Source organism: Westerdykella ornata, assembly GCF_010094085.1.
Source record: "Westerdykella ornata strain CBS 379.55 unplaced genomic scaffold EI97scaffold_5, whole genome shotgun sequence".
NCBI lineage: Eukaryota > Fungi > Ascomycota > Dothideomycetes > Pleosporales > Sporormiaceae > Westerdykella > Westerdykella ornata.
In genome coordinates this window covers 522,123-545,890 of record NW_022986855.1, presented here as the reverse complement: position 1 = coordinate 545,890, position 23,768 = coordinate 522,123, and the positions used below count along the sequence as shown (strand labels likewise).

The 23,768-nt window shown below is 54.8% G+C and overlaps 9 protein-coding genes across 9 annotated transcripts; 4 read left to right on the top strand and 5 right to left on the bottom strand.

Moving 5' to 3' along the window:
* Positions 1–669: 669 nt before the first annotated feature.
* Positions 670–6,043, bottom strand: EI97DRAFT_249948 (Pkinase-domain-containing protein). Its single transcript, XM_033794130.1, has 3 exons — positions 2,863–6,043; positions 942–2,775; positions 670–886 (listed from the first exon to the last, which is right to left on the bottom strand). Exons 1-3 carry the CDS (start codon positions 5,912–5,914, stop codon positions 766–768), a joined length of 5,007 nt encoding a protein of 1,668 aa, XP_033655827.1. The 5' UTR covers positions 5,915–6,043; the 3' UTR covers positions 670–765.
* A 1,917-nt stretch (positions 6,044–7,960) lies between these two features.
* Positions 7,961–10,094, top strand: EI97DRAFT_492789 (pyruvate decarboxylase-like protein; the record flags this gene model as incomplete). Its single annotated transcript, XM_033802336.1, has 3 exons — positions 7,961–8,020; positions 8,087–8,222; positions 8,300–10,094. The coding sequence occupies 3 exons, from the start codon at positions 7,961–7,963 to the stop codon at positions 9,835–9,837; spliced, it is 1,734 nt and encodes a 577-aa protein (XP_033655826.1). The 3' UTR covers positions 9,838–10,094.
* Positions 10,095–10,463: 369 nt separating this feature from the next.
* On the bottom strand, positions 10,464–11,560 carry EI97DRAFT_358111 (calcium-dependent phosphotriesterase; the record flags this gene model as incomplete). The annotated part of the gene is made up of 2 exons (XM_033794923.1): positions 10,464–10,755; positions 10,890–11,560. Coding segments are annotated over 2 exons (963 nt in total), but the record flags the coding sequence as incomplete, so codon positions are not given.
* On the bottom strand, positions 11,534–12,634 carry EI97DRAFT_249749 (uncharacterized protein). Its single transcript, XM_033794129.1, has one exon. The coding sequence runs from the start codon at positions 12,588–12,590 to the stop codon at positions 11,664–11,666; it is 927 nt and encodes a 308-aa protein (XP_033655824.1). The 5' UTR covers positions 12,591–12,634; the 3' UTR covers positions 11,534–11,663.
* Positions 12,635–13,075: 441 nt separating this feature from the next.
* On the bottom strand, positions 13,076–16,483 carry EI97DRAFT_465616 (WLM-domain-containing protein). The gene is made up of 3 exons (XM_033801476.1): positions 14,911–16,483; positions 13,618–13,723; positions 13,076–13,518 (listed from the first exon to the last, which is right to left on the bottom strand). The coding sequence occupies exons 1-3, from the start codon at positions 16,218–16,220 to the stop codon at positions 13,441–13,443; spliced, it is 1,494 nt and encodes a 497-aa protein (XP_033655823.1). The 5' UTR covers positions 16,221–16,483; the 3' UTR covers positions 13,076–13,440.
* An 804-nt stretch (positions 16,484–17,287) lies between these two features.
* EI97DRAFT_249683 (uncharacterized protein) lies at positions 17,288–18,531 on the top strand. The gene is made up of 2 exons (XM_033794128.1): positions 17,288–17,662; positions 17,784–18,531. Exons 1-2 carry the CDS (start codon positions 17,559–17,561, stop codon positions 18,292–18,294), a joined length of 615 nt encoding a protein of 204 aa, XP_033655822.1. The 5' UTR covers positions 17,288–17,558; the 3' UTR covers positions 18,295–18,531.
* Positions 17,961–20,549, top strand: EI97DRAFT_431537 (cytochrome P450). The gene is made up of 4 exons (XM_033797962.1): positions 17,961–18,611; positions 18,665–19,080; positions 19,135–19,476; positions 19,530–20,549. Exons 1-4 carry the CDS (start codon positions 18,312–18,314, stop codon positions 20,158–20,160), a joined length of 1,689 nt encoding a protein of 562 aa, XP_033655821.1. The 5' UTR covers positions 17,961–18,311; the 3' UTR covers positions 20,161–20,549.
* Positions 20,550–21,196: 647 nt separating this feature from the next.
* EI97DRAFT_486361 (uncharacterized protein) lies at positions 21,197–21,585 on the bottom strand (the record flags this gene model as incomplete). Its single annotated transcript, XM_033802162.1, has 1 exon — positions 21,197–21,585. Exon 1 carries the CDS (start codon positions 21,563–21,565, stop codon positions 21,197–21,199), a length of 369 nt encoding a protein of 122 aa, XP_033655820.1. The 5' UTR covers positions 21,566–21,585.
* A 698-nt stretch (positions 21,586–22,283) lies between these two features.
* On the top strand, positions 22,284–23,549 carry EI97DRAFT_360783 (uncharacterized protein; the record flags this gene model as incomplete). The annotated part of the gene is made up of 1 exon (XM_033794950.1): positions 22,284–23,549. A coding segment is annotated over one exon (1,266 nt), but the record flags the coding sequence as incomplete, so codon positions are not given.
* Positions 23,550–23,768: the final 219 nt, after the last annotated feature.

Below are 23,768 nucleotides of genomic sequence, written 5' to 3'. Positions count from 1 at the left end.
TCGATTTCATTTGAGACGAGCCCTATTCTTTTTCGGCTTCTGTTGCAGCACTGCATTGCATAACACACGGGGGATATAGACTCCACGATCCAATATACAAGTAGACAGACTTCTGCTCGAGCAAACAGTATCCGGTGGTGATAAAGGCCAAATAAAAACCTCAAAACACGACCAGACATGATCTATCTTGACCAGAAAACATGTTGGCCGGAAAACGCGCTGCTGTCCTGTCCACTACGTAACCCCCCAATGTCCCAAGTCTTGCCAATCATCATCACGTCACATTCACATCACACACACACCCATCACGCTTCTTTACAAGAAATCGCAACACCCAAGACCTCATCGATTCATTCAGGCCGCCCCGCGCCTATCCAACTTACATGCATACATACATACATGCACTCGCTACACTACACTCGTCAACAACAGTCAAGGTATCTCCACTCACATCGCTCGCTCCACGCGATCAAGGCATCCAGAAACAGTCCCAGTTATCCCCGCCGCGAACCCAAACCCATAGACGCCACGCTGAACCATCGAAACCAAGTAAAATCGCAGCCGAGATCATAGTCGTAAATATCCCTACTACCATGGCTTCTCCAACGCACATTATATTTTTCAGAATCGTCAAACAGGCAACAAAGAAGATCAAGAGCAAAACAGGGTATATATGCAAAACAAATGTGCTTGCTCATCGGCGAGATGCAAAGAGTCTCGGCTCGCCGAAACAAGGGTGGCGCTCCGTAAAGGTTATCAGGAACCTCACTGGAAAGCACCCCGAATCTTGGCGTACAACTCGGTATCCAAGAAATTATAGTTCGGATCGGAGAAGCAAAAGGGAGACCTGAGCAACGTCTCTGCCGTAGGACGCTCGGCCGGATCACTGTTCAGGGTCAATCAAAGAATTCCGCAAAACGCAACGCCGTGGCAGCACTTACATCGTAAAGCAATCGTACATGAAACTCAAGCCCTCCACGCCAATGACACGGGAGACGTCTTCGGGTATCGGTGGTGCTTGATTCAGGCTGCCCAGCTTGTAGATGGCGCCGATGGCTTCTTCCTTGGACCAGGGTCGTCGCCCTGCGAACATCTCCAGCACCACGCACCCGAGCGACCAGATGTCGACTTTGGCCGAGTATCCCTGGCCCTGAGCACGAATCACCTCCGGGGCCATCCAGAACACGGAGCCTTGCATGCTGTTCGTGATGTCGTTTCCATAGATGTTGTCCGTCTTCTTCGAAATGCCGAAATCGGAAATCTTGCAGGTGCCGTCGAGATCGAGCAGGATGTTGTCGGCTTTCAAGTCACGGTGCAGAATACCTTCTCGATGTAGGTACGCGAGGCCGCTCAGGGTCTGCCTGGTGAGCGAGCTAACGACGCATTCCTCAAACTTTCCGTGTTTGCGCAGGCAGGACCCTACCGACCCACCGCTGATGTACTCGAGGAAGATGGAGATGCTGTACTCCTTGCGTTCGCAACCGAGGTACTGCACAATGTTCGGATGATCCAGATGCTGCATGGTGTCGATCTCCTGATCCAGGCTCTTAACCAGCTCCTTCATCTTATCCTTGTCCGAACCGGCGGCTTTGGGGTTCACCTCGACTTGTTTGACAGCAATGAGTTCACCAGTGGTGATGTTCATACCCAGGTACACACGGCCAAACGTCCCCTTGCCGATCAATTGACCCTTCATCCATTTGAAGGTGGGCTGGCGCTGCGGCAGAGCCAGATGGTCTTGGGGAATCGTCTCCAGCTGGATCAGCCTAGATCCTCTGGGCGGCTTGACCTGCTCAATCTTGGCATGGAACATCTTTGTCGACTTCCTCCTCACAATGTCGCCGCCATTTTGGAGACTCACGACACGCGATCCCATATATGGCCCAGAAGGAAGCGGCTTCTTTTCAAGCGGCTGATATTGCGACTTGACCACCTCACGAATGGATTTGGTTCGGCCAAGCCCTGCACCGGATTTGCGCATATTCCGCTGAGCAATGGACTGCAACCCGCCATTTCCTCTCTTCAAGGCTGACGGTCCAACCGTCCGGGACTCGTCGAAAGACGACATGGGAGTGATGGAACGGTGATCAGTCGCCATTCCAGCTGTTCCATCGGCATCGAGAGCATCATCTTCGAGCACCGGCTGGTCAAGATTGACATTGGGAAAGAACTCGTCGAGATGCTGCACGAGTGCCTCTGGCGGTGGACGGTTCGCCCATAGGTCGCTGGCAAATGACTCCCTCCGCAGAAATCGGTCATTCTCATCGGGAGAGTCCGTCCAGGTCGCCGACGCCGCAGATTCCGGGTTGAAATCGCTGGGTTGCGAGGGCCTGTCATCACTTGTAGCGCTGTGGTCGGCGGATCTCTCTGCCACTTTATCGAGCGAGTTTTTGGACCTCGACGTCTTGAGCGTGAGGGACGGTCGTTTACTTCGAAGGTCGCCCGGCGTCTCCAGAGGAGCTTGCACGGCGGCTGGGCCCGACTTCGCCAGAGGCTTAGCGAACAAACCCTCGTCAGAGTCGTCGTCTGAATCCGTCGGGGGTACCATGGGCGACCTGGAATGGAACGACACTCGCGTTTCCTCGAAATCAATTGTGGGACCATGCACGGAACCCCTCGATGGCTCTCGCGAGAGCTCTGATTGCGGAGGATGCGCAGAATGAGGGCTGAGATCGGGCGATCTGGATCTCTCTTCCTCCTTCAGCTTGCTGATCGTGGGATTGGGCGCAGAAGGCATTCGGAGCGTGAGGTTCGGTCGGTCGAGCGTAACATCGTCTGGAACATCTTCCTCATAGTCAGGAATCTTGAACGGCACATTGCCTTTACTCATTGTCAAGGACCCGGGGCTGCGAGGAGACCCACCTGGACTGTTCCTACCTGGTGCAAACGCTTGGCCAAATCCACTCTCCTGCAAAATGCGCTGCGACGGACGGGCATTCTGCGGCGAGTTGCCGTGGATGTTGTCCTTGGGGGGAGGCTTGGGAGGCGCCTTGTTCGCCGCTCCCACGGAGCTACCCACGGTGCCAGCGCCAATGATCGCTGCAGCGATGGTGCCGAGGCCGGTAGGCCCTTGGGGTATGGCTTTCCGCAGGGAGGGTTCGTCGGCCGAATCCCCCTTGGGCTTGGGCTCCTCGCCTTCCGGCCATGACGTCCGATCCTTCTTATTCTTGGACAGCGAGTTAGCCTTGAGAAGGGTATTGGAGTCTTCCTTTGGCACGGGGGGCGGCTCCCGCAATGGTACCAACGGCTGGCTCTTCCGGCGATCCCCAAAGGACCGTCGGTGCTCCTCATACGGTGATTCTCGACGATTATCGAAATCGATCACGCCTGGGCTATGGTAACCAATATTTTTGGAGGAATCAGTATCAAGATCCGGCGAAGGGCGTTCCAGCTGCTTCTTCTTCGACGCCAGATAAGCTTCTTGTTTCCGCTTCGTCTCCCTCTGATGCTCTGCCGCTGCAGCGTCAAGCAGGCGCAACCGTTCCGCTTCTGGGATATCATCACCCGTAGCCCACGATGGTTCTGCCGCCCTGCCGCCATTCAAGCGCTGGGCAACGGCCTCTGGAGTCAACTGCTCTTGTTCTGCAAGCCTCCTTAGCGCGCCACTCTTATCCGGGACGAGTGTGGATTCGCCCGATTTGGCATCAGGAGAGTCGAGCTGCGAGTCCGCGTTCAGCCGAGCATAAGTCGGTTCATCGATTGGCTTTAACGCTGGTACGTCAAACGATACGCCCAAGCCAGCTGAGGGAGGTACCGACGAGGGAGTGCTGAGGTAGATCTTCAAGTCACCGAACCGATTTGCCCATTGCGATCGAGCCTTCATGAGTTTCGAATCCGAAAGCGGATCTTCATGTTCAAACTGACCCGGAGAGGTCAGATGCAGTTGCGTCCCCGGGAGGTACGGAATCCCGAGCCCTTCACAGATCATTTCCTTCATCATCGTAGCCGAAGTTGCAGCGGTGATGTCGACCAAGCGGTAGTTCCAGCCATCCGGAGTAACGAAAGCGAACTTGCGATCGCTATCCTTTGCATGTCCTTTCCCTCGCGCAGTGGACCGCGTCTCTGAATCCGTCTGTCCAGAACGTCGGGAAGCGGGCCGGTCATTGAGCGAGGTCTCGCTCGAGTTCATACCAGACTTGCCAAAGAGCCCATGATGTCGCGGATGCGCAGGGCTTGTAGGGGACTCCATGCTGGTATCATCTGGGGAATCCTCCTTCTTCTTGTCGCGGCGAAGGAATCCAAGAAATCCCTTGTGCGGCTCCTTCCCGCTGGTGGGAATCTCGGCACTATCATGTCTTGACATGCTAGTCCCCGGCCGTGAACCGTCATAGCCATTCCTCCTGTTGTCATTCCGACTTTCGGACCTCCCGTCAAAGGATCTACCCGAGGGTGGCCCGGAGCCCACGGCAGCAAAAGTGGACAGGTTGGACTCGGAGCTATTGCCCCGGTTGTGAGAGCTGTACCGCTGCGTTGACGAACCCATGGCGGCGCTGAGCTGGTTCCCGTTGGTCGCTAAGCGTGCAGCCTGGAGCCCAGGACTGTGTTGGGGGCTTGCATGTTTCATTTGCTCACGATAATTGCCAAAGGATGAGGGGCCAAACTCGCTCGAAGCGCTCGGGCTGTGCTTTTTGGTCTTGGAGTCCAGATCCCGTAGCACTTCCTTGGAGAAGGGGCTTCTGCCTGTTGCAGTCTCGGTGTATTCGGGCGGGGGCCCAAGGCCAGGCACCGTGAAATTGCGTTGGGTCGACCTTCGTCGCGGTGCCGTGCTGGAGCCCGGCGAGTTGAGCACATGCAGTCCGGGGCTGTCCTCGCCGCCTCCAGCCGTTGTGGGGGTCGAACCGAAATCCATGCGGGTACTCATATAGGGAGAGTTCTCCATGGTGCCTTCGGTCCCTGCACTCGTCAATGTCAGGCCTGTATCGGCGCGTTGCGGCACGCGGGCCGGGCCGGAGCTCCCAGCGTCGACGATGGCACGCACTAGCCTCCGCAGTTTTCGGCCCTCGTCTCTCTCGCGTGCTTGATCCCAGCCCACACCGCTTGCGGTGCATTGCTTCGCTAGCTGAGGGAAGATGACCTGATGCATCATGGCGACGTTACCCTTCCCACCCACGCCACGGCCAATCTCGAGGAACCTGGAGCCGTACAAGTCAAGCGTCTTGAACGTCTCTTGCCAGTCCCTTGAGAATCCATTCTTGGCGAGCCACATCTGCACCACCTCAGGGGGCCATTGAAGCGCGGCGTCATGGGGCGATATCGGGGTAGTCCCGGCGCTGTCGGCGCGGTGGTAGACACTGCCATGGCTAAGAGGGTTTGGATTCTGCAGGGTCGCGGTTGGTGGGCCCGGGGAATCGTAGCTCTGGGCTCGGTCGGTGGGAATGTTTAGATGTGCGCGGCCGGCTGGGGTTTGGGGGACGCTGTAGCCCGAAGCTGCGCCATATTGGCCATTCTCCTGTGGGGTAGGGAAACCGGACGTGGAGGCTTCGGTACTCGCAGAGTAGGTCTGCGCGTCGTCCCTGAAGTAAGCGCCGTCTGGGTACTGTCGGGAGGTATGAAGGGGAGGGATGCCCACGCCGGGGCCAAAAGATTTGCCGTCTGGGATGTAGGTAGCAGAGGTCAAAGGCTGCGCATCTTGCTGGGTCTGCTGTGGCGGAGGGGCGCTGGGAGGAGGCGGAGGTAGGTTCCCGCCATAGCTCTGATAGAGGCTCGGATTGTAGCCTGGGGGCTGGGTATTGGCGAGCGTATTGCTGAGATATGGGCGAGGCGGTGCGCCCCAGCCATAGGTGCCAGGCGGGGGAGGGATGTTGATGCTGGTGAGGTTGTTCGCCGGCCTCGGGGGTGGAGGGGGCAGATTGACGGCGTGGGAGCCAGGGGTTGATGTTGGCTGTGGCGGAGGGGGCGGGAGGTAGGGATGCATGGCGGCGCTTTGGAGGTAGGCGGGTTGCCTTTGGATCAGGTTCGGGTCGGCGACGGTGTGGGCGCGCCCTCGTGGGCTGGTAGAATAGGTGCCGGTCGCGGACGGCAACACAGAATAGGGCGAAGATATGCCGGCAGAAGGGGTCAGGAGGGCGGTCGAAGGCGAGCCCAGGCCTGGGACGTCGTTGAGAGCGAGGTCGCTGGGGACGGCGAGATTAGAGCGATTCGCGGAAAGGGGAGTCGGGGGACCACGACGGCCTCTATCGGAGACGTTTGAGATGTTGGACGAGGAGCGCTGTCGCGAGGCACTTGTCATAGTTCACCGGTGAGCCAATGGCGGTAATTGGGGGGCTCCTCAGGTCGGACTGAGGCGAGCCTGGGGCATGACGAAGCTGGCAATGAGTCTGTCGACGACCCTGTCCTGAAGCTCAGAAGTATGCTAACACTCGTCGAGTGAGGACTTGGGGGATGTTTTTGAAGGCGAGGAGATAAAGACGGGCTACGTCGTAGAAGGATCGAACCAAGTATATGGTGCTCACTATGCGTGCGGATAGCAAGAAGGGCTTCGATTCGGCCGTCCGAGTCGAATGCGAGGTGGTGCAGAGGCGGCGCTTGCGGGAACTGGGGGTGTCGGGCGACTCGTCGAAGGGGCGGGAGGGTGCAGATGGGGAGGGACCGAGGAGCCGGCGATGAGACGGAGGGCAGAAAGGAGAGGTACGGCTATGAGCAGTGGAGGGGTGGGAGCGAGCGACAGGTGAAGGGCAGGGCGGCCGTGGTGGTGGGAGTGGACGGAAGTGGGAGGGCTGGAAGTGAGCTGGTGGTGCTGATGGTTGATAGGGCTTGGTGGGCACGGTCCGCCCTGGGGCTGCAGTTGAGATTTGCTGAAGGGTGAAGCTCAACGACAGAGAGCGCAGAATAATGCTGGAGACGAGAGCAGAGGGCCCGTCGATGGGGTACAAGAGAAAGCAGCGACCAAGGCAGGCAGGTTTGGCATGCCTCATTCAGTCACCCCTCGACTTGGTGGATGCGTGGATCGCTCGGAGGCTCCGTTGACGCCCAGGGCCAGATGGAGCGGATAAACGATGAGCCGAAGCTTAGATCTGGTCATGTGACTCGGCGTCGCCGTGGCGGTCGGGCGCTAAGAGGGACCGTTTGTCAATGGCTTCCGGCTTGGAGCTGGAGCTCACAGTACCACAGTTCAAGTGTTTCCACTGTGGCCAACATTGGACGACTGGTGTTGTGGAAGGGTGCACACCTGGACATGCTGGACATGCTGGACATGCTGGGCGGACGAGTCGAGCTGGAGGGACGCAGATGGTCTGCCACCGAAAGGGTTACAGCACTTTTCGTATGGGGATTCTCGGAAAGATGGCAGTAGTCTGCTGTCCACAGGTGACAGTAGTAGTATCTACCAGTAGTAGTCGGAGTCAGTTCATTGACTTGTTCGTGGAGCAGACCCCCACGTTCCCCGTCTGCTTCCCCACCCCCACCTTGGCACACCTGGGCAGACATTGGAGGGGCCATCAATTGCAACACCCATCTACCTACTACTTCTCAGTACAGTAGAAAAGAAAGGAGGGTCCCATGGCGAAGAGCATTGCAACTTTTCCCTGCGCCCTCTGCATGGCACATCTGGCCCTCGACCGGCATCTCGAGCAGCATCAATCCAACTTTTTACAGGACATCAGCCCACCAGCTGGCCATGTGTGACGTGCAACCCTTTTTGCAACCCCCCCTCTTCTTCTTCGTTTCGCGGTCTGGCCATTCTCACGGCTCGTCTTTCCCTTGATACTGTTGGCCGGCCAGATGCTACTAGTCTACAGATGCGACGGATGGATGAAATGGATCAGGCCATCATCCGACCTTCAACTGCAGAGCGCTTCCTTTTACTAAGCTCCCCTTCCTTGTATGAATGACGACCTTCGTCAATACGACGTCAATCCACTTAAAACCCTCCACCACCTGCTCCCTCATCTTCCCATTCCAACGCTTGCAATTACTGCACACTGTTTTCATTTCAACTCACAACTTGCAATCCTCACCCGCCATGGCTTCGGACTCTGACCTCCGAACCCAGGAAATCGAGAACCCAATTGACATTGCAGAGGTATGTCTTGGCAATATAGCAACGCCTTAAGTGCATCCATCTAACAGAAACCCCCCCCCCCTCAAGTACCTCTTCAGCAGAGTATACCAAGTCGGCGTCCGCTCCGTACACGGCGTGCCTGGTGACTTTAACCTCACTGCCCTCGACTACCTGCCCAAGGCTGGCTTGCGCTGGGTCGGCAATTGCAATGAGCTCAATGCTGGTGAGTGAGCTACAGAGCTCCCATAGTTCCCAATACCCTCTCGTCATCTTGTACATTCGCCACTGACCCTCCCCCAGGCTATGCGGCAGACGGCTACGCCCGCGTCAATGGCATTGCTTGCATCATAACCACCTTTGGAGTCGGTGAGCTCTCCGCCACCAACGCCATCGCCGGCGCCTACTCGGAATTCGTGCCCATTATTCACATCGTCGGCACTCCCTCCACCAAGTCGCAGAAGGATGGCTTGCTTCTGCACCACACCCTCGGCTCCGGCGACTTTGCCGTCTTCTCCAAGATGGCCTCGCACATCTCCTGTGCAGAAGCCATCCTCGACAGACAGCACGAAGCTCCCCTCTTGATTGATAACGCCATTCGCGAATGTTTCCTCAACTCGCGCCCCGTCTACATCACCCTGCCTTCCGACATGGTCAAGAAGAAGGTCAGCGCCAACCGCCTCAAGACACCCCTCGACCTGAGCTACCCGCCCAACAATCCAGAGGCAGAGGACTACGTCGTCGACGTCGTCCTCAAGTACCTGCATGCCGCCAAGAATCCCTGCATCCTCGTCGACGCCTGCGCCAGCCGCCACCGCGCCCTCAAGGAGACGCATGAGCTCATCCAAAAGTCCGGCCTCCCAACCTTCGTGGCTCCCATGGGCAAGGGTGCTGTCGACGAGACCTTGCCCAACTACGGAGGCGTCTATGCGGGAGACGGCAGCAACCCCGGCGTCCGCGAGCGCGTCGAATCGTCCGACCTCGTCCTCAGCATCGGTCCCATCAAGTCCGACTTCAACACGGCCGGCTTCACCTACCGCATCTCCAAGCTCAACTCCATCGACTTCCACTCGTACGGCGTCACCGTCCGGTACTCGGAATACCCCGGCGTGCGCATGAACGGCGTCCTGAAGAAGGTCGCCGACAAGCTGGGGAAGCTGAGCATCGTCCCCAGTCCCGCCGCCCCGGACAACAAGATCCCAGACGATGAAACCACCTCGTCGCCCGACTCTGCCATTACCCAAGCCTGGTTCTGGCCGCGTCTGGGCCAGTGGCTGCAGAAGGGCGACGTCGTCATCACCGAGACGGGCACGGCCAACTTTGGCATCTGGGAGACGCGCTTCCCCGCCGACGTCACCGCCATCTCCCAGGTCCTCTGGGGCAGCATCGGCTATGCGACAGGCGCATGCCAGGGCGCCGCGCTCGCCGCAAAGGAGCTCGACATCAAGCGCACGATCCTCTTCACGGGCGACGGCTCCTTCCAGCTCACCTGCCAAGAGGTGTCGACCATGATCCGGCACCAGCTGAACCCCATCCTCTTCGTCCTCTGCAACGGCGGCTACACCATCGAGCGCCTCATCCACGGCTGGCAGGCAGAGTACAACGACATCCAGGAATGGCGCTACAAGGACCTGCCCGCCGCCTTTGGCGCCCAGCCCGGCTCCGTCCTGACGTACCGCGTCAGCACCAAGAAGGAGCTCGAGGACCTGTTCCGCGACGACGAGTTTGCCAGCGGGGACACCAAGAAGATGCGGTTTGTGGAGCTGGTCATGCCGTGGGATGATGCGCCCAAGGCGCTCAAGTCGACGGCTAAGGCGGCTGAGAAGAGGAATGCTGCGTAGGGGGTAGGGGGGTTTGCGTTATGATGATGTGAAGATTATGGCTTATGACTCTCCTGTTCTTTTTCTTTTGTCTCTGGCTTGAAGCCATGGGTTGGTTTCGGAAGTATCTAGACGGGTGCGAGTGTACTACTACTGTGGTTCAGTAATAGATCCATTAGCCATGATATCCTGTTGTTCGATATTTGTCTAGCGGTGCCTGGACGCTTAGAACCAGTTGTGTAGCCATCACTCAGCCATAAGGTTTGGTCGCCATGCATGTATTCGATCTTGAAGACGATACGTCGTTGCATCTGCCAGAAAGTATTCCCGATCACCAAAGTTGTATATTACATAAATGCCTGAACCATCCACCCATCGACCCGGCGTGCAAAGAGCAATCCCATCAAGCCCGTATTCGTATGGGTATCATGCCCGTATTGGTATCAAACCCAAACATCATGCCCAAACATCGAGAAGATCCACAACACCACCTGCCTACCTACCTACCCATTATTCCCCCCATCTCCGCGCGCACCCCCCTCGCCAAACAAGGACTCCATACTATCCACACTACTCCCCCTCTCCCTCTCCCTCTCCTTCTCCCGCTCATCCACACCACCACTCCCCATCCCCATCCCTTGCGCTCCCGCCCCCACCACCCCCTCCGCAACCGCAACCAGCCAAAACCGAACCTCATTCAACAAAAACAATTCCCCGGGCTTCCCAAAACAGAACCCCGATATCCCACCGGGAATCAAGACCTTCCCCAGCAGCGAACCGCCAGGATTCCATACATTGAGCCCGTCGCCGCAGGCGGCGTAGACGTTGCCGTGGGCGTCGCACGCGATGGCGTCGGGGACGCCCGTGTCGGGCATGGCGAAGACGCGCCGGTTGATGGGCCATTTGGCGCCGTTCTTGTCGAGCATGTCGTAGGCGTAGCTGTGTTTTTTGTTGGGTTATTATTTTCATGGTGGGATGGTGTACTTTGTGGCTTAAAGAAGAAGGAAGAAGAAATAAAAAGAAGAAGAAAAGCAAAGGAGACAAGGGCGGTTTGGAAGAGAAGTCCTACGTACATGGTCGCAGCGCGCATCTGATCGATGCTGCCGTCTCCGTGCAGGGCGTCGTTGTCGCTGATGTAGAGCGTCTTTTCGCGCGGGGAGAAGCAGATGCCCTTGGGGCGGCCGAGGCCATCTGCGACGACGCGCACGTCGCCCGACCGAGGGTCGAATCTGTAGACCTGGTTCGGCAGCTCCGGCCGGCGCCGTAGACCCTGTTCGAAACCGTAGATCGGGTCAGTGAACCATAGCGAACCGTCCGAATGCACCGCTACGTCGTAGAGCGAGTTGAAGCGGCGGCCTAGGTAGTTGTTCAGCATGACGGAGGACCGGTGCGGATAGTCTGCGTCCATGTGGACCAGACCTCCGAGGTCCCGGTAGTCGCCCTGGGAGCAGAAGACGAGATGGTCGCCATAGTTGGTTCCCCCCGTGACCAGGACGGCAAGGGTGAGGACTTCGTCTCGTCTCCAGGTGCCTGCCGCTTCTCGCACCAGTTTGTTGATCTTGACCTCCTTCTCCAACTTGCCCGACATGACAAGTGGCCTGCTGGTGACGAAGACGGTGTCTTTCCGCGGTATATAGATTCCGGCTCCATGTGCAAAAGGGAACTTATCTTCATAGGCGATCTTCAGGTCCGGGTTCTCGCCCAGGATGGCGTTGAAATCATCATGATAGATCACGAAGGCTGGCGGTTCCGGTCGAACTTGATTGCGTGGCGTTGCCACTGTTCTCTGTTCGAGCGGGACCCTATAGCGCTACGTTGGGTGAGCCAGAAGTGCCATATTGCTACTTCTACGACGGGCTTACTGGGATCTCGGACATCACAGCATATCCTCCCCGACGCACCCGCCTGCCTGACGGAGGCGCTGGGCCAGAAGATGCCGGTGCACCAGAAGGCGGCTGTGGGCCAGTAGAGGGTGGAGGTGGTGGGCGAGGTTGATGCATACGGGCAGCCGACTGTGGTCCAAGTGGTGTCAACCACGTGATATTGCTGCCAGAGGGATCGTGTCCTTGGGGGTTCTGAGATGGTGGCCCACCAGGCGGCCCTGGAGCTGGAGGGCCTGGAGCTGGAGGGCCTGGAGCTGGAGGGCCTGGAGCTGGAGGGTATGCCATTGGAGGGAGATGATGGGCCGGAAAGGATGGATATGGCGAATAACCACCGAAGGGCTGAGGTGCGTAGACAGCGCCTTCGCCATTTGCAACCCCCATGGGAGGGAGCGGTTGGAATCCATTTGGGTGTTGAAGGGGATCAGCTGTGGGTTGCAAACCTTCTCCCTGGAGTTGGTGGGGAGTTAATGCTGCCAACGCACGTAGGGGTGCCTTGGGAACCTGACGGCGAAGCACTGTCGGACGTGGTGGTGACCCTTCGTCCAGCTCGTGATTATGCTCCATGTGTTTGACTTCGACGCGCCAGCCGCCATCCTGACGCGTCAGGGTTGCTCTCCAAGGACACTCTGTCGAGCGTGTGTGGCCCCTCCGGCGGCCGGTACTGGTGCTCTTGTAGGCTCTGGATTTCCAACAGCGCAGAAACACCTTACGCGTCTGCTTGAGCGCATTGCTGTCCGCCTTGGTCCTGTCGATGGTGATGACGAAGCCGGCGCCTCGATTGAGTAGTTTGAGCTGGTCCACGGCATCGTGATAGTCTATGCAGTCAATGAAATCCACGGGCAGGCGAGAGATAGGGTTGGGCGTAGTCTCGGATTCCGCTTCCGCCATCATGTGCTGAGGGGTGTCCGGATGGGATGTCGAAAAGTGGTTTGGGGGTGGCCGTTCTGTCAACGTCCGGAAGCTAGCCCCTCTGAAGCGAAGGCCCGGCCCGCTGTGTGGCTGGTGTGGCTGGAGCCATGCTGACTAACTAAATTCATGGTGGGAAAAATACAGTGCATATTCTCTCGATATCACTTTCGAACTCGATGATGGTTGAAACTCCTTCCATGTGCTGTTCATGCATTGTCATGTCTTCAAATACTTATTCATGTGACGGCGATTGTACTTGGTGACCAACACCAGTGCAGCAGCACAGTAGATAGGTCTCCTCTCCAGAACGAACCCTTACGCAAGAAAAACATACAGCTCTAGCAAACGGCATACATTCATTTTCAATGTGAACTCCTCAAGCCAATGACTGCCTAGGATAAGCAGGTGTGTATTCAATTACCCACTAGCTTATTCCCTAGCATGTACCAGCACCTCGAGCTTTCAGTACAACCAAGTCCTCGACTACGGGTCATTGGGCTGTACAAGTGCAGAAATCCACACTTCGACTACTGTTTTTCACTGCCTCCTAAAGAACCCGTTTATCAAAGCTTCCGTTGATTGGTATATCGAACACGCTGAACCTGGAATGAGTTTGGAAACCCCCGTATGCCCTCGTATGATTACATGATCCCAACCGCCTCGCTTGAGTTGCTAATTGAAGAACGCAAATCTCGACTCCCGCATCTGATATCCGACGGCATACTCCTCAACAACTCTGCCCATACTTCCAAAATCAGTTGACGACCTAGGGCGGCTTGTATCCCCAACGCTAACGGCCTGTCCCAGCCTACTCCAATCACTCGAATCTCGCTCATCGCTTCTTCTTGTCAATCGTCTCCTCCATCTCCTTCACGTACTTTTCTATCCGTTGTACCGCAGCTTGGAGCGCCTATCCAGTATTAGCGACAGTTATGCAAGTGTCCAAGTAGAACGCGAGCTGTGAGATACGTCGACAACAGCCGAGGGGCAGGTGATGGTTGTGACGCACATAGATGTCTTCAGTAAGGAGCTCGTTCGAAACGCGATACTCGTCGATGACATAGTAGTACATGGCGCCGGCGGCAGTGGTAGCGCCGAGGAGAAAGCCGAAGAGCCTGGATTGAGCAGTGAAGTCAGCCATTGCCCTCAACTCTGTCGCATATATCACGAAAGCCCATCATGCGCCGGTATTCCTCCATCATATGTGTGTGTTCCCGTTGGATGAACTTGAAACAATTGCCTGAATTTGAACCCCTCCAGCAGAAAAGACCATCATGCAACTCACCCTCCTCTAAAAGCACCAATGGGTTTCTTAACAGGAGCAACGGCCTCCTGCCTCAGGACCTGGCTTGTTTGGAAACTACGTGTGCACCATCGTGAAGCGGTTGCGGGTGTACGGAATGCCGCTGCCCGGACGGCGGGTAAGGGATTACGGAGGGCCATTGTCAGCAGCGGTTGCCAATGGGCGAGTGTGCGTTTTCTATCTGTGAGTCGGAGAGCGTGAATCTATAGATCTCTCAATGTCGTGTTGTGGCGGGTATCATGGACAGTGATGTGGAGCAGGCTACATGCGGGCCAATGCAGGTGGAGCTGCTGGAGCTATGTCTTGGCGTCAAACTAAGCTCAATCGGGCTCGTACGGCTGTTCTCATCCTCAGTCTAGAAATTTACTACGTTCGTTCTTCACGAATTGGTATCGGTTTCAACTTTATATAAGTGCGGTCGCAACTGATTTGAAGCTCTTCGAATTAATGTTAGGGGTGTTGGAAGTCTCTGACTAACGTCGGCCGCACTACGGAGTACCTAAAGTAGCACCAAACCAACACATATCTATGCTCAGTATCTGCCCACTTGCAGGTCTGCGAGCTGCGGCCTCATTGGCTCCGCAGTCTATTCCAGCCAGACGAACAGAGATTGAATGCGTGTTTTCAATGTCAAATTGCACCGTGCTTGACAGACCCCACTGATTTCAAGGCCCACTATTGTCTCCTTACCCAAGACCCGGCTCCGACTTTCAAAGCCTCTTGGCCTTCTCAACATACAATATACCTTCGTCATGCCCTGGATAATGACCTTGCGGTAACATTACTTAGGAGTTGAACCTCAACCCTTCGGGGGTATGGATCATTAGCAGACTCGGGATGAGACCACTTCGGCATGAAGTGAATACCGTGGGGCATCTAGATATGTCAGGAGTTTGTGATGATGATCATTGACGAATGTCTGTTTTCAGCGTCGACGTTCATGGGGGGCGAGCAGTACCGCAGATCCCACAGGCGCCAGAATCCCCAGAATTCACGTACTGACTCTCCGTGCACGCCATGCTTCGACACGTCCACTTGTCTCGAACCAGTTCCAGATTCAGCACATGGGAACATGCCGCGCATGTCAAAGAACCGGGCTCGTTGATAAGTGAGCAGATGGTGCAAGTGATATCCGGCTTTGCGGGCTGTTGGCTAGTCATGGAGGATGAGCAGGGCACGGGAGGCTCAGGACGGCGCTTGTATATTTCGTCAAGCCGGATGATGTGGTTGGACTGCGAAGCCTTGGAGGCTTCACGTTTGGGTACCGGCTGCCTTGCAGTTACAGAGGGCGCTGCTGGCTGCGGAGGTGTAGATGTTGTTGCTGTAGTTCGATTCTGCGAGCTGGTTCCGAGGTCGCGAAACTCCTCCATTTCTCTTCGAGAATCCTCGTTTTCCTCGTCTTCGTGGTCGCACACCTTGATCAGCGCACGCCCTCTGTCGTCGACCATTTTCTTTCCGTCTACATCGATGGCAGCGGCGTCACTAGCGGTCTCTTCAAAGTCGTCGTCTGTCTCACTTTCCGACTCAACTTCTCTTTTGATAGTTGAAGCCTCCTCTTTGACAGACTCGAACCTTGCCAAAGCAGCGGCTGCCCGGAGTTCCCTGCCGCGTGCACTTCCCGCAACCCTTGGCTTCCCTTTCTTAACTACACCGCCTTCCAGCTTGACTTTGGTATCATCGTCAGCACCAAGAGTCTGGCCACCAGCACCGAACTTCTTCAATATGCGTCTCTGCTTCTTCTCCGCATATGTGAGCTCCTCTCTGACCTTACCAGCTCGCCTTCTCTTGCTTCTCCGCCCGTAGGTACCGCCACAAAGGTGCTGAGGCACATCACCAGCAGCCACACTACCAACATGTACATGTCCCGTGGAAAGCGACCTCCCTCTTCCCCAAAGACCCTCTCCAGTGTACCCTTTACTCCAAAGCTCCCTCAGATCAGCCGCGTATGCATCGCGCACCTTCCAGAAGGCCTTGGAGTGGTTCATCTGCTTGCAGTGCGCGAGCTCATGAACCATCACCATCATGACCCACTTCTCCGGCAGCCATTGTCCGTGCCGATTCTTCAACACCAACTGTATCACCTCCCCGGCGTTGAAGTTGCGGCCCACGAATTCGGTGTTGTACGGAAACTCTTCGAGAGCTTGGACGAGTATCATGTGCTTCTTCATGAAGGGATAACATATCGCAGCAACCCTGTTTAGTATCTCTTCGGCCGTTTCTGAAGTGGCTCCGGGGAGTGGCTTGATGAAGTTTATGAGCGCGTTGGGCCGCTGGGTGCGTTCGTTGATGCGCTCGAATCCGAGTGGCATTGGGAAGAGATTCAGCCGTGAAACGTCCTCGAATATATGTACGCAGGAAAAGAAGGGAGCAAGAAGAGACTGAATCAAGGCTATGGCGCGGGGTATCACGGATGAAGAGAGAGTCGACGCGGGACAGTTGGGTGGCGGTACGTTCAGGGTTTAAGGTTGGAAGAGGCAATGGTCGAGCCGGCGTTAGCGCGGGGTTAAGTAGACGCGTGAATGACGCGAAGTCACTCCTCCCACCTTGCAAGCACACTCCAGTTGGTGAACAGCATCAGGGAGGTTACCAGAGCCGCCCAGCTCATGTTCTCACATTATGTGCATGCTCACCATTCGAGCCGAGAGCCAGGTCTCCAGCTTACCTGACAACCCACCAAGGACATCGGGTCCATGCTGGTGAATGGAAAGACAAACCTGACCGCTCACTTTTGTGTCCAGAGCGCTCTCAATCGACTGACGCTTAGAGTCGTGTCTTACGCAGCTAACCGATCAAACAATCAACCACTCAGCGTCGACTTATTATATGAAGGCAAGATTGCTAGAGGTCCGTCAGGCCAGCGCACGCGTCCTACCGCTAGCTACAGGTAGGTATACATCTAGTTCTAACAGGCCGCTAAACTCGAAGCGGACAGCAATATGGACCAAGATATGCTACTTCGGCAAATGGCGACGAAGGCAAAAAGAGACATATCACTGCACGCAAATCCCATCAGAAGCACTGGAATGGGCAGCGTGCCTACCTGCGTATGCATATGCATTCAGGCTTCAGATGGATGAAACTCTCCGTGTGCTTACCATAGGTACATTAAAGGATCCGCGATTATAATTGGTTGTTCACCGTTATAAGATACTTTATCTAGCACCGGACGCGGGGACTATGCTATGGTGTTGTAATTTCCTGATGGGGCGAAGGGTTTATGAAAAGTACTTTCAGGCAAGTCTCATACATCGTCTGGCCTCGGGGCTGTTGACCTAGGTCGGCCGAGCTTCGTAGAAAGGGGTCATGGTGTATTCTCGTGGAGTGCCGCACGAGGGGACCGAGCTACAGGGCGGTTGGTTCAGTACATTGGCTTCAGGCGCCCCAATAACAGGGAATACCGCAATGTCTTTCTTCTATTCGTCGCACTTGACAGGCTATCGCAAGGGTTGCATTCTCAGAATGACCCACGACGGTGAGCAGAAGCTTACAATAGACGGGCCTTAGGCAAGTATGTTCTCTTAATATTCCAGAGGTAATGTTTACAGGCCAGCTTGTGCTTCCTAGTTCACTGACAGTCAAAGTCGGAAATTGATAGCTGCCTGCTGTCTCGTCGCTGGGGATCCACCTATGCAAATGACTTGTTGCGAATGATATACGTTGGACGTGGTCGTCAAACTACCCACTCGGTTACTCCGTACATTCTGGCGCGTTCAGTTACGCGTAAGGCCGCCAGCTTTGATGAACAGCGCGGGTCAGTTTTCATCCGCTTTCCTAAGCACTGCTGCAGCTACATGGGCTTCCGAACCAGGACAAGGATCCTGTCTGTCCACGGAACGTAATCATTTACTCGAAGTAGTGATAACGGAATTCAGACAAGATGATAATTCCTCTTTGGACAAGGTTATATACATAATAGCCTTTGCCCGACTGTCCTTGCGAGTTGCTATTGGAGAAGCGTCAGCAAACCCCCTCACTTGCGGCCATCAGCAGGAAAGTGGGCCCATACTGCTTAGCACTGCACATATTTCTTCTCCTCCGAGAGTGCATACATACTGTGTAGGTATACATTCACCATGGGTTCCACTTCGTGGGATATGGAGAACGCTAGCAGCGTCAAGATGGAGAGGAGATGATCCCCCTTCAGCAGTCAGTGCAGACTTCGTAGTCTACTGGAGCAGCGCACGCAATAACGTTAAGATGAATAAATTCCGACCCATGAAGGCACCCCAGCCGCTTACCTTAACAGGTGGGGATCTGACACCGCATGAAAGGAAAACGCACAGGTACATGTATAACCAATCAACCACCGCGCTAAGAATTCGCATCTCTACGACGTTCAACAGTTTATATCTGAGCGCAGGCACGGTGTCTTTTCCAGCATAAACCTCACCTCCACCATCATGGCGGAAATCCTCCGCTCAGTCGCTCAACTAATTCACACCACCTATGCCCCTGTGGCCCTGGGACTGCTCTCACACTTGGTCCTCAACAATGGTGAATGGGACCACAAGTCGCATATCCTGAGCTCAGCATGGGCAACTGCGTTTGCAGTCGTGGCCACAATCGACTACCTTGCAAATCCACTCGGTCAATCAATTTCCGGAGCTGTCGCGGTAGCTGGACATTTTTTCGCTGTTTATTTTGCCAGTCTGGTCTCCAGTATCCTTATTTATCGCGCCTTCTTCCACCGTCTACGAAAGGTAAGCGAAACCTATGTTTGTTCGACCATCGGGAAGTGCTGACGGAACACCAGTTTCCGGGCCCTTTCTCACTGCGGCTCTCCAAGTGGTTCAGTCTGACATATGTCATACCGGACCGACAATACTACAAAGTGACGGAAGGGCTGCACAAGAAATACGCCTCAGATATCATCCGGACCGGGCCACGGGAACTTAACATCATAAGAACCGATGCTATACCACTCATTCATGGTCCGACTTCCAAATGCACTAAAGGGCAATGGTACGCTGGATCGTATCATATTGAGGGCGCCTCGCTGCAAACGACCCGCTCCAAGCAAGACCACAAGGAGCGTCGCAAGGTGTGGGAACGAGCATTTAACGCCCGGTCCCTGCGCGACTATGAGCCACGCGTGAACCGGCATACGCATTTGTTGATCTCAAAGCTCCTAGAACACGCACATGAACCTTCAATACGCATATCGAACTGGTGAGCAATCCATGGGGGCTGCGCACTCCAGGTCTAGGCTAACATCTATGTTAGGGTGAATTTCTTTTCTTTCGACTTGATGGGGGATATAGGCTATAGCCGCAGTTTCCACATGTTGGAAAAAGGAGAAGAGGACAAATGGATCACGTTGGTGCATAAGAGCATGGGCGCGATGACTTTCTTAAACCACCTTCCCTACGTCATGTCCACCGCGACGAGGCTGGGTGCGGCGAAGGACATTCTGGATTTCATGGCGTTCACAAGCGAGACCCTGAGGGAGCGGAAGAAGCGGACACCCAAGGAGAACGACGTGTTTGGCTGGCTTCTCAACCCGGCAGATGAGGATATTCCCCTACAGCTTAATGCGGACTCGAGACTGATGATTGTAGCTGGAAGGTATGTTACCCCGCCATACTCCAGGTATGTAATCACATACTGACTTCAAACAGCGACACCACATCCGCAACGTTGACTTGGATATTCTACGAGCTTTGCATGGATCAGACTTTGCAAGCCAAACTGAGGTCCATCGTCGATACATTAGCACCGGGGAAACCGTTCCTGGATGCTGAAGACGTGGCCAATTGCCCGTACTTGGAGGGTGTCGTTCTCGAAGGTCTACGACTACATCCCGCTGTTCCCAGTGGTGTGCAGCGAGAGACGCCCCCGGAGGGCTTGAACTTGCCAGATGGCACTTATATTCCGGGCAACGTCCTCATCTGGATGCCAATGCACACCATTCACCGGGACCCGCGGAACTTCTCGTCGCCATTGACCTTCGCCCCCGAGCGTTGGATGGACGACGCTGAGAAGGAAAACTTCGACAAGAAATCTCCCAGCTCCGGTCAGCCTTATACAGCGGATAAGCGGGCCTTTATGCCGTTCGGTACGGGCCCTTATAACTGTGTTGGCCAGAAGCTCGCGACGATGGAGATGCGCACTGTAATAGCGAACCTTGTGCGCACGTTTGAGATGCGGTTTGCCGATGAGGAGGATGGATCGTCTGTGCTGAAGGATACTGTGGATTGCTTCACGCTGAATGTTGGAAAGCTGGATGTTAAGCTCACCCCTAGAAGGTAGATGAGTGATATAGGGGGGCACTAGTGGCTGCAACCTGAACGGAGAGTTGCAGAGGAAGTGGAGTAGTCTAGAACACAGCTCCAATGAAAGCGATGGTTGCAACGGAATTCAACGTCGTCGATAAGGTATGAGGGTCCCCCATTGTTGCTGCTAGGGACGAGAAGAGGTTCGTGGCAGATAGCGCAGTCCTTGTCGCTAGCCGTGCGTGTGCTGATGGAGCTGTAGAGGGCGGGAAAGGCGTTGACCTAGCAAACTTCCGTGATTGTATATGTGACTGGCGGATGCTGGCGAGATTGCCGTTTAAACACCGATTAGTGTTTGGAACTTGCACAAGGAGTGCGGGAGGCCCAGGTGGAGGGACTTTGTGCCAAGACGCTATGTAGGAGGGAGTTTCTACTTACATGTTATTTCAGAGACTACGTATAATAGCCAATCACTTCGACTTGGCTCGAATGGTACTGATGCTGTCTCAGGCTATCATATCTGCATTTCGGCAGCATCTCAAGCTTTTATATTAGTCTTCTAGTAAGCAAGGCTGATCTCACTATGTGGAAACTTGCCCTTCTCGTTGGGAAAAAAGAGAAAAAACTCTATACAGACACAATGTTTCTTCCAGTCGCAGACCGTCAACACCTACAATAGTGTTATCAGGTGTACTATAACAGATGTTGTTATTCTCTCGACGTGCGGAAGTTGGATATTACTTTGAAGTGAAAGTACGTATTTCGTTTCGTCCCTTATGGATTGGTCAAGGGGGCTTCAGACTTTCAATATCACGACAACTAAGGTGGAAGTTTGGAGTTCGCTAACCAAGTTATACTCAGGAAGCCTCTCATTTATTGAAGTATTGTTTACCATAGTGCCGTCTTCATGACTAGCACGTCATTGAGGGGACAAGCATGGTCGGAGACAGTGCCGTCTCTTGTCACCACAAGCCTTTCTACGCCAGCTTTGTCGCCTCTAGAACACTTACCTGGCGGTGCCGATGCAATCTACGTAGCATAACATAGAAAACATCCATGGAGAATAGCCGCGTCTACTGCTCATCCTCTTTCTTGGCCTGCCCCTTCTTCTTCTTCTCCTTCTTCGCGTTCTTCTCCTCATGCTCAGCCCACATGGCATCCTCCTTCATCTGCTTCTCGGCTTTCTTACGTTCCTTGTCCTTGGCCTTGCGCTCAGTGGCTTGTTCACGCTGCAGCTTGTCAATGCAGTTACCGCAGCCCCACTGATTCTTCAGATGGTAGTAGTTGCGGCAACCATTACGGCAGGGCATCTCATGTACGCTACAGTAGGCCTTCTTGATACCATCGTGATCTACTTTGCGGCAGTTCGATGCCGGAATGCCGCCCACCGGCCCGCGGGCACCTGGGCAGTGATGGTTCGTTGACGTGTTGCCCTTGCCCATCTTTGCTTACTGGCCTACCCACAAGATCGAATGGTTGATAGACTGAAGTTGTGGATACCAGAGACCTTGTCCGGTTGATGGGGAAGATACAGGTGAAATCTTGTGGGCCTAAGAGACACCGCATCCCCAGGTCGCCCTGAGCATTGTTGAGCGAGAACGACATTGTACAGCTTGGGTCGAGACATATTCTCTCCCGCATTGTGAACGTTAAGTTCTGATATAGACAGTGGCCGTAGTTTAGTGCTTTTCCATAGATATGAGTGTGTGCTTAACAAAGAGGCACTTAGAGCCGCTCATCCCGGTGACAAAGAAAGTGCGCTTTCATGGTCACTTCCAAAGAGCGCTTTATCTATTGGCCCAGCCAAAGCAAAATTCTTTTACAAAAAGGACAGAGAAGCGCTCAGTGAAAACTCACTATACTAGCTCTGAGGGTTGTATATATACAATTCTGCGAAAAACACAAGTTGTGAAACTGACGAAGGGCATGAGTGCCACATAAATACCACAAACGCGCCTTGATAGACTCCAACAGTTCAGCACAAACATTTCCCCACAAACAACTCGACATCGAACCTTCAAGAGACCAACGCTTCCGGCCTGAGTAGATATCACTGTCGATAGGCGCAAGATGACCTCACCTCCTGAGACGAGCACTCCGACTGTGCTCCCGAATCCTGAATCCTTCGACCTGGATGCCATCTACTCTCAGTCCGACCTGGAAGCAGCGTCAGACGATCAGAGCGACACCGCTTCTGAAGCTCCTACTACATCGACTGCTGAGCATGAACATGAGCCTTTCGACACCTTCAAGGATAAGGTTGCGCAGCTAGCCGTCCAGTTGTTTCCCAAGCACAATACCCAGGATATTCGCATTACCCGCATCCGGGGTGGAACGTTCAATCGAGTTGTGGGCATTACGGTGACCAAGCGCCTTCGTAAACTGACTAGTTGGAAGCAGTTCCTCTGCGGGCTTCACAACCTGTTAGGCGAAGGCAGGTGGATTTCCATCACCGAAGAGCAATACATCCTCCGTATCCCTCGCTCCGAAGGACATGCCATGGATTTTGATGTCGCTATCCTTCAGTTCGTTGGCAAACATCTCGACATCCCTGTTCCTCGGATTATATCCTACGATCTCTCAACCGATAATGTCATCGGCCAAGCATACATGCTGCAGCCGCGGCTTCGCGGCCAGAACCTGAGTTTGATCTATTCATCCCTCAATACCGCTCAGAAGAAGTCCATTGTGCCGCAAGTAACACAGCTTGTCATGACAACCGCAGCCGTGACGTCTCACGCCGCAGGACGCCCCTCCCGAAACCAGGACTTGGATAACCCGCAGATTGAAATAGAGAAGTTTGAGGTGCCCCGACGCGGTCAAGATCTCTGCGGTCTGGGCAAGCCTTCTACATGGGTCGCAGACGCGCAGACGCCACTTGATTTCATCCTGGAGCAGTGCGAGCGCTGGCGTGAATACCAGCAAGTCAGCAACGGAAACTCAATTGACCGAATTTGGAAAGGATTCCGCACGATTGCCCACGGTCTGCAAGAGCTGGGCTTCTTAGAACCCGATACATTCCGTCTGTGCCACGGCGATCTGCAACCTTACAATCTGCTGGTGGAAGTCCGCGACGAAGAGAACGTTGATATAACTGCAGTTCTTGACTGGGACTCAGCAGTTTTTGCTCCTTCGTTCCTAGCCTATAAGGCTCCTTTCTGGGCTTGGCTGCCCGAGGACTGCGCCTCTGATGAGGAAGACGACGAGAATTATGCTAACTTTGAGCCGCAGACCGAAGAGGACAAGTTGATGAAGGATGTGTTTATGCAGTATGCCCGCGCCGAGTACATCAAATATGCTTTTGCGCCCGAGGCCATAATCGCCCGCAAGATGTTCGGCGCTATCAAGGACTGCTTCTTCACCTCATGGGAGTTCGACAACGCCTATGCCGTGATTGAAGGGTGGAAGGCGCTGCATCCCAGCGATGATGATTCTGAAGACTCTGACTCCGATTCTGATAGCGACTCGAATGGATCTGATGGATGAGTCCGAACGCGAGTCAGACGAGGATGAGTAGACAGTTTGGCCTGCGAGATTCGAGAGCGCACTAAGCAGACCCGTTCTCTCCGCTGGCAACATCTTCAGGTTCCTGCAATGAAACGGTGACTTGTCAAGATTCCTGGGATCATATACTATCAGTACTCT

Bases quoted from the DNA above. Each gene is read 5' to 3' on its own strand.
- EI97DRAFT_249749 (XM_033794129.1), bottom strand. From the start codon at position 12,590: ATGATGGCGGAAGCGGAATCCGAGACTACGCCCAACCCTATCTCTCGC.
- EI97DRAFT_249948 (XM_033794130.1), bottom strand. From the start codon at position 5,914: ATGCATCCCTACCTCCCGCCCCCTCCGCCACAGCCAACATCAACCCCT. The intron at 2,776-2,862 runs GTGGGTCTCCTC...AAGATGTTCCAG, and splicing joins ACCAGGTAGGAACAGTCCAG to ACGATGTTACGCTCGACCGA. The intron at 887-941 runs GTAAGTGCTGCC...GACCCTGAACAG, and splicing joins ATGTACGATTGCTTTACGAT to TGATCCGGCCGAGCGTCCTA.
- EI97DRAFT_249683 (XM_033794128.1), top strand. From the start codon at position 17,559: ATGATATACGTTGGACGTGGTCGTCAAACTACCCACTCGGTTACTCCG. The intron at 17,663-17,783 runs GTCAGTTTTCAT...AACGGAATTCAG, and splicing joins AGCTTTGATGAACAGCGCGG to ACAAGATGATAATTCCTCTT.
- EI97DRAFT_431537 (XM_033797962.1), top strand. From the start codon at position 18,312: ATGGCGGAAATCCTCCGCTCAGTCGCTCAACTAATTCACACCACCTAT. The intron at 18,612-18,664 runs GTAAGCGAAACC...ACGGAACACCAG, and splicing joins TCTTCCACCGTCTACGAAAG to TTTCCGGGCCCTTTCTCACT. The intron at 19,081-19,134 runs GTGAGCAATCCA...CATCTATGTTAG, and splicing joins TCAATACGCATATCGAACTG to GGTGAATTTCTTTTCTTTCG.
- EI97DRAFT_465616 (XM_033801476.1), bottom strand. From the start codon at position 16,220: ATGCCACTCGGATTCGAGCGCATCAACGAACGCACCCAGCGGCCCAAC. The intron at 13,724-14,910 runs GTACGTGAATTC...TGCTCAATCCAG, and splicing joins ATGGCGTGCACGGAGAGTCA to GCTCTTCGGCTTTCTCCTCG. The intron at 13,519-13,617 runs GTGCGTCACAAC...AATACTGGATAG, and splicing joins TCCTTACTGAAGACATCTAT to GCGCTCCAAGCTGCGGTACA.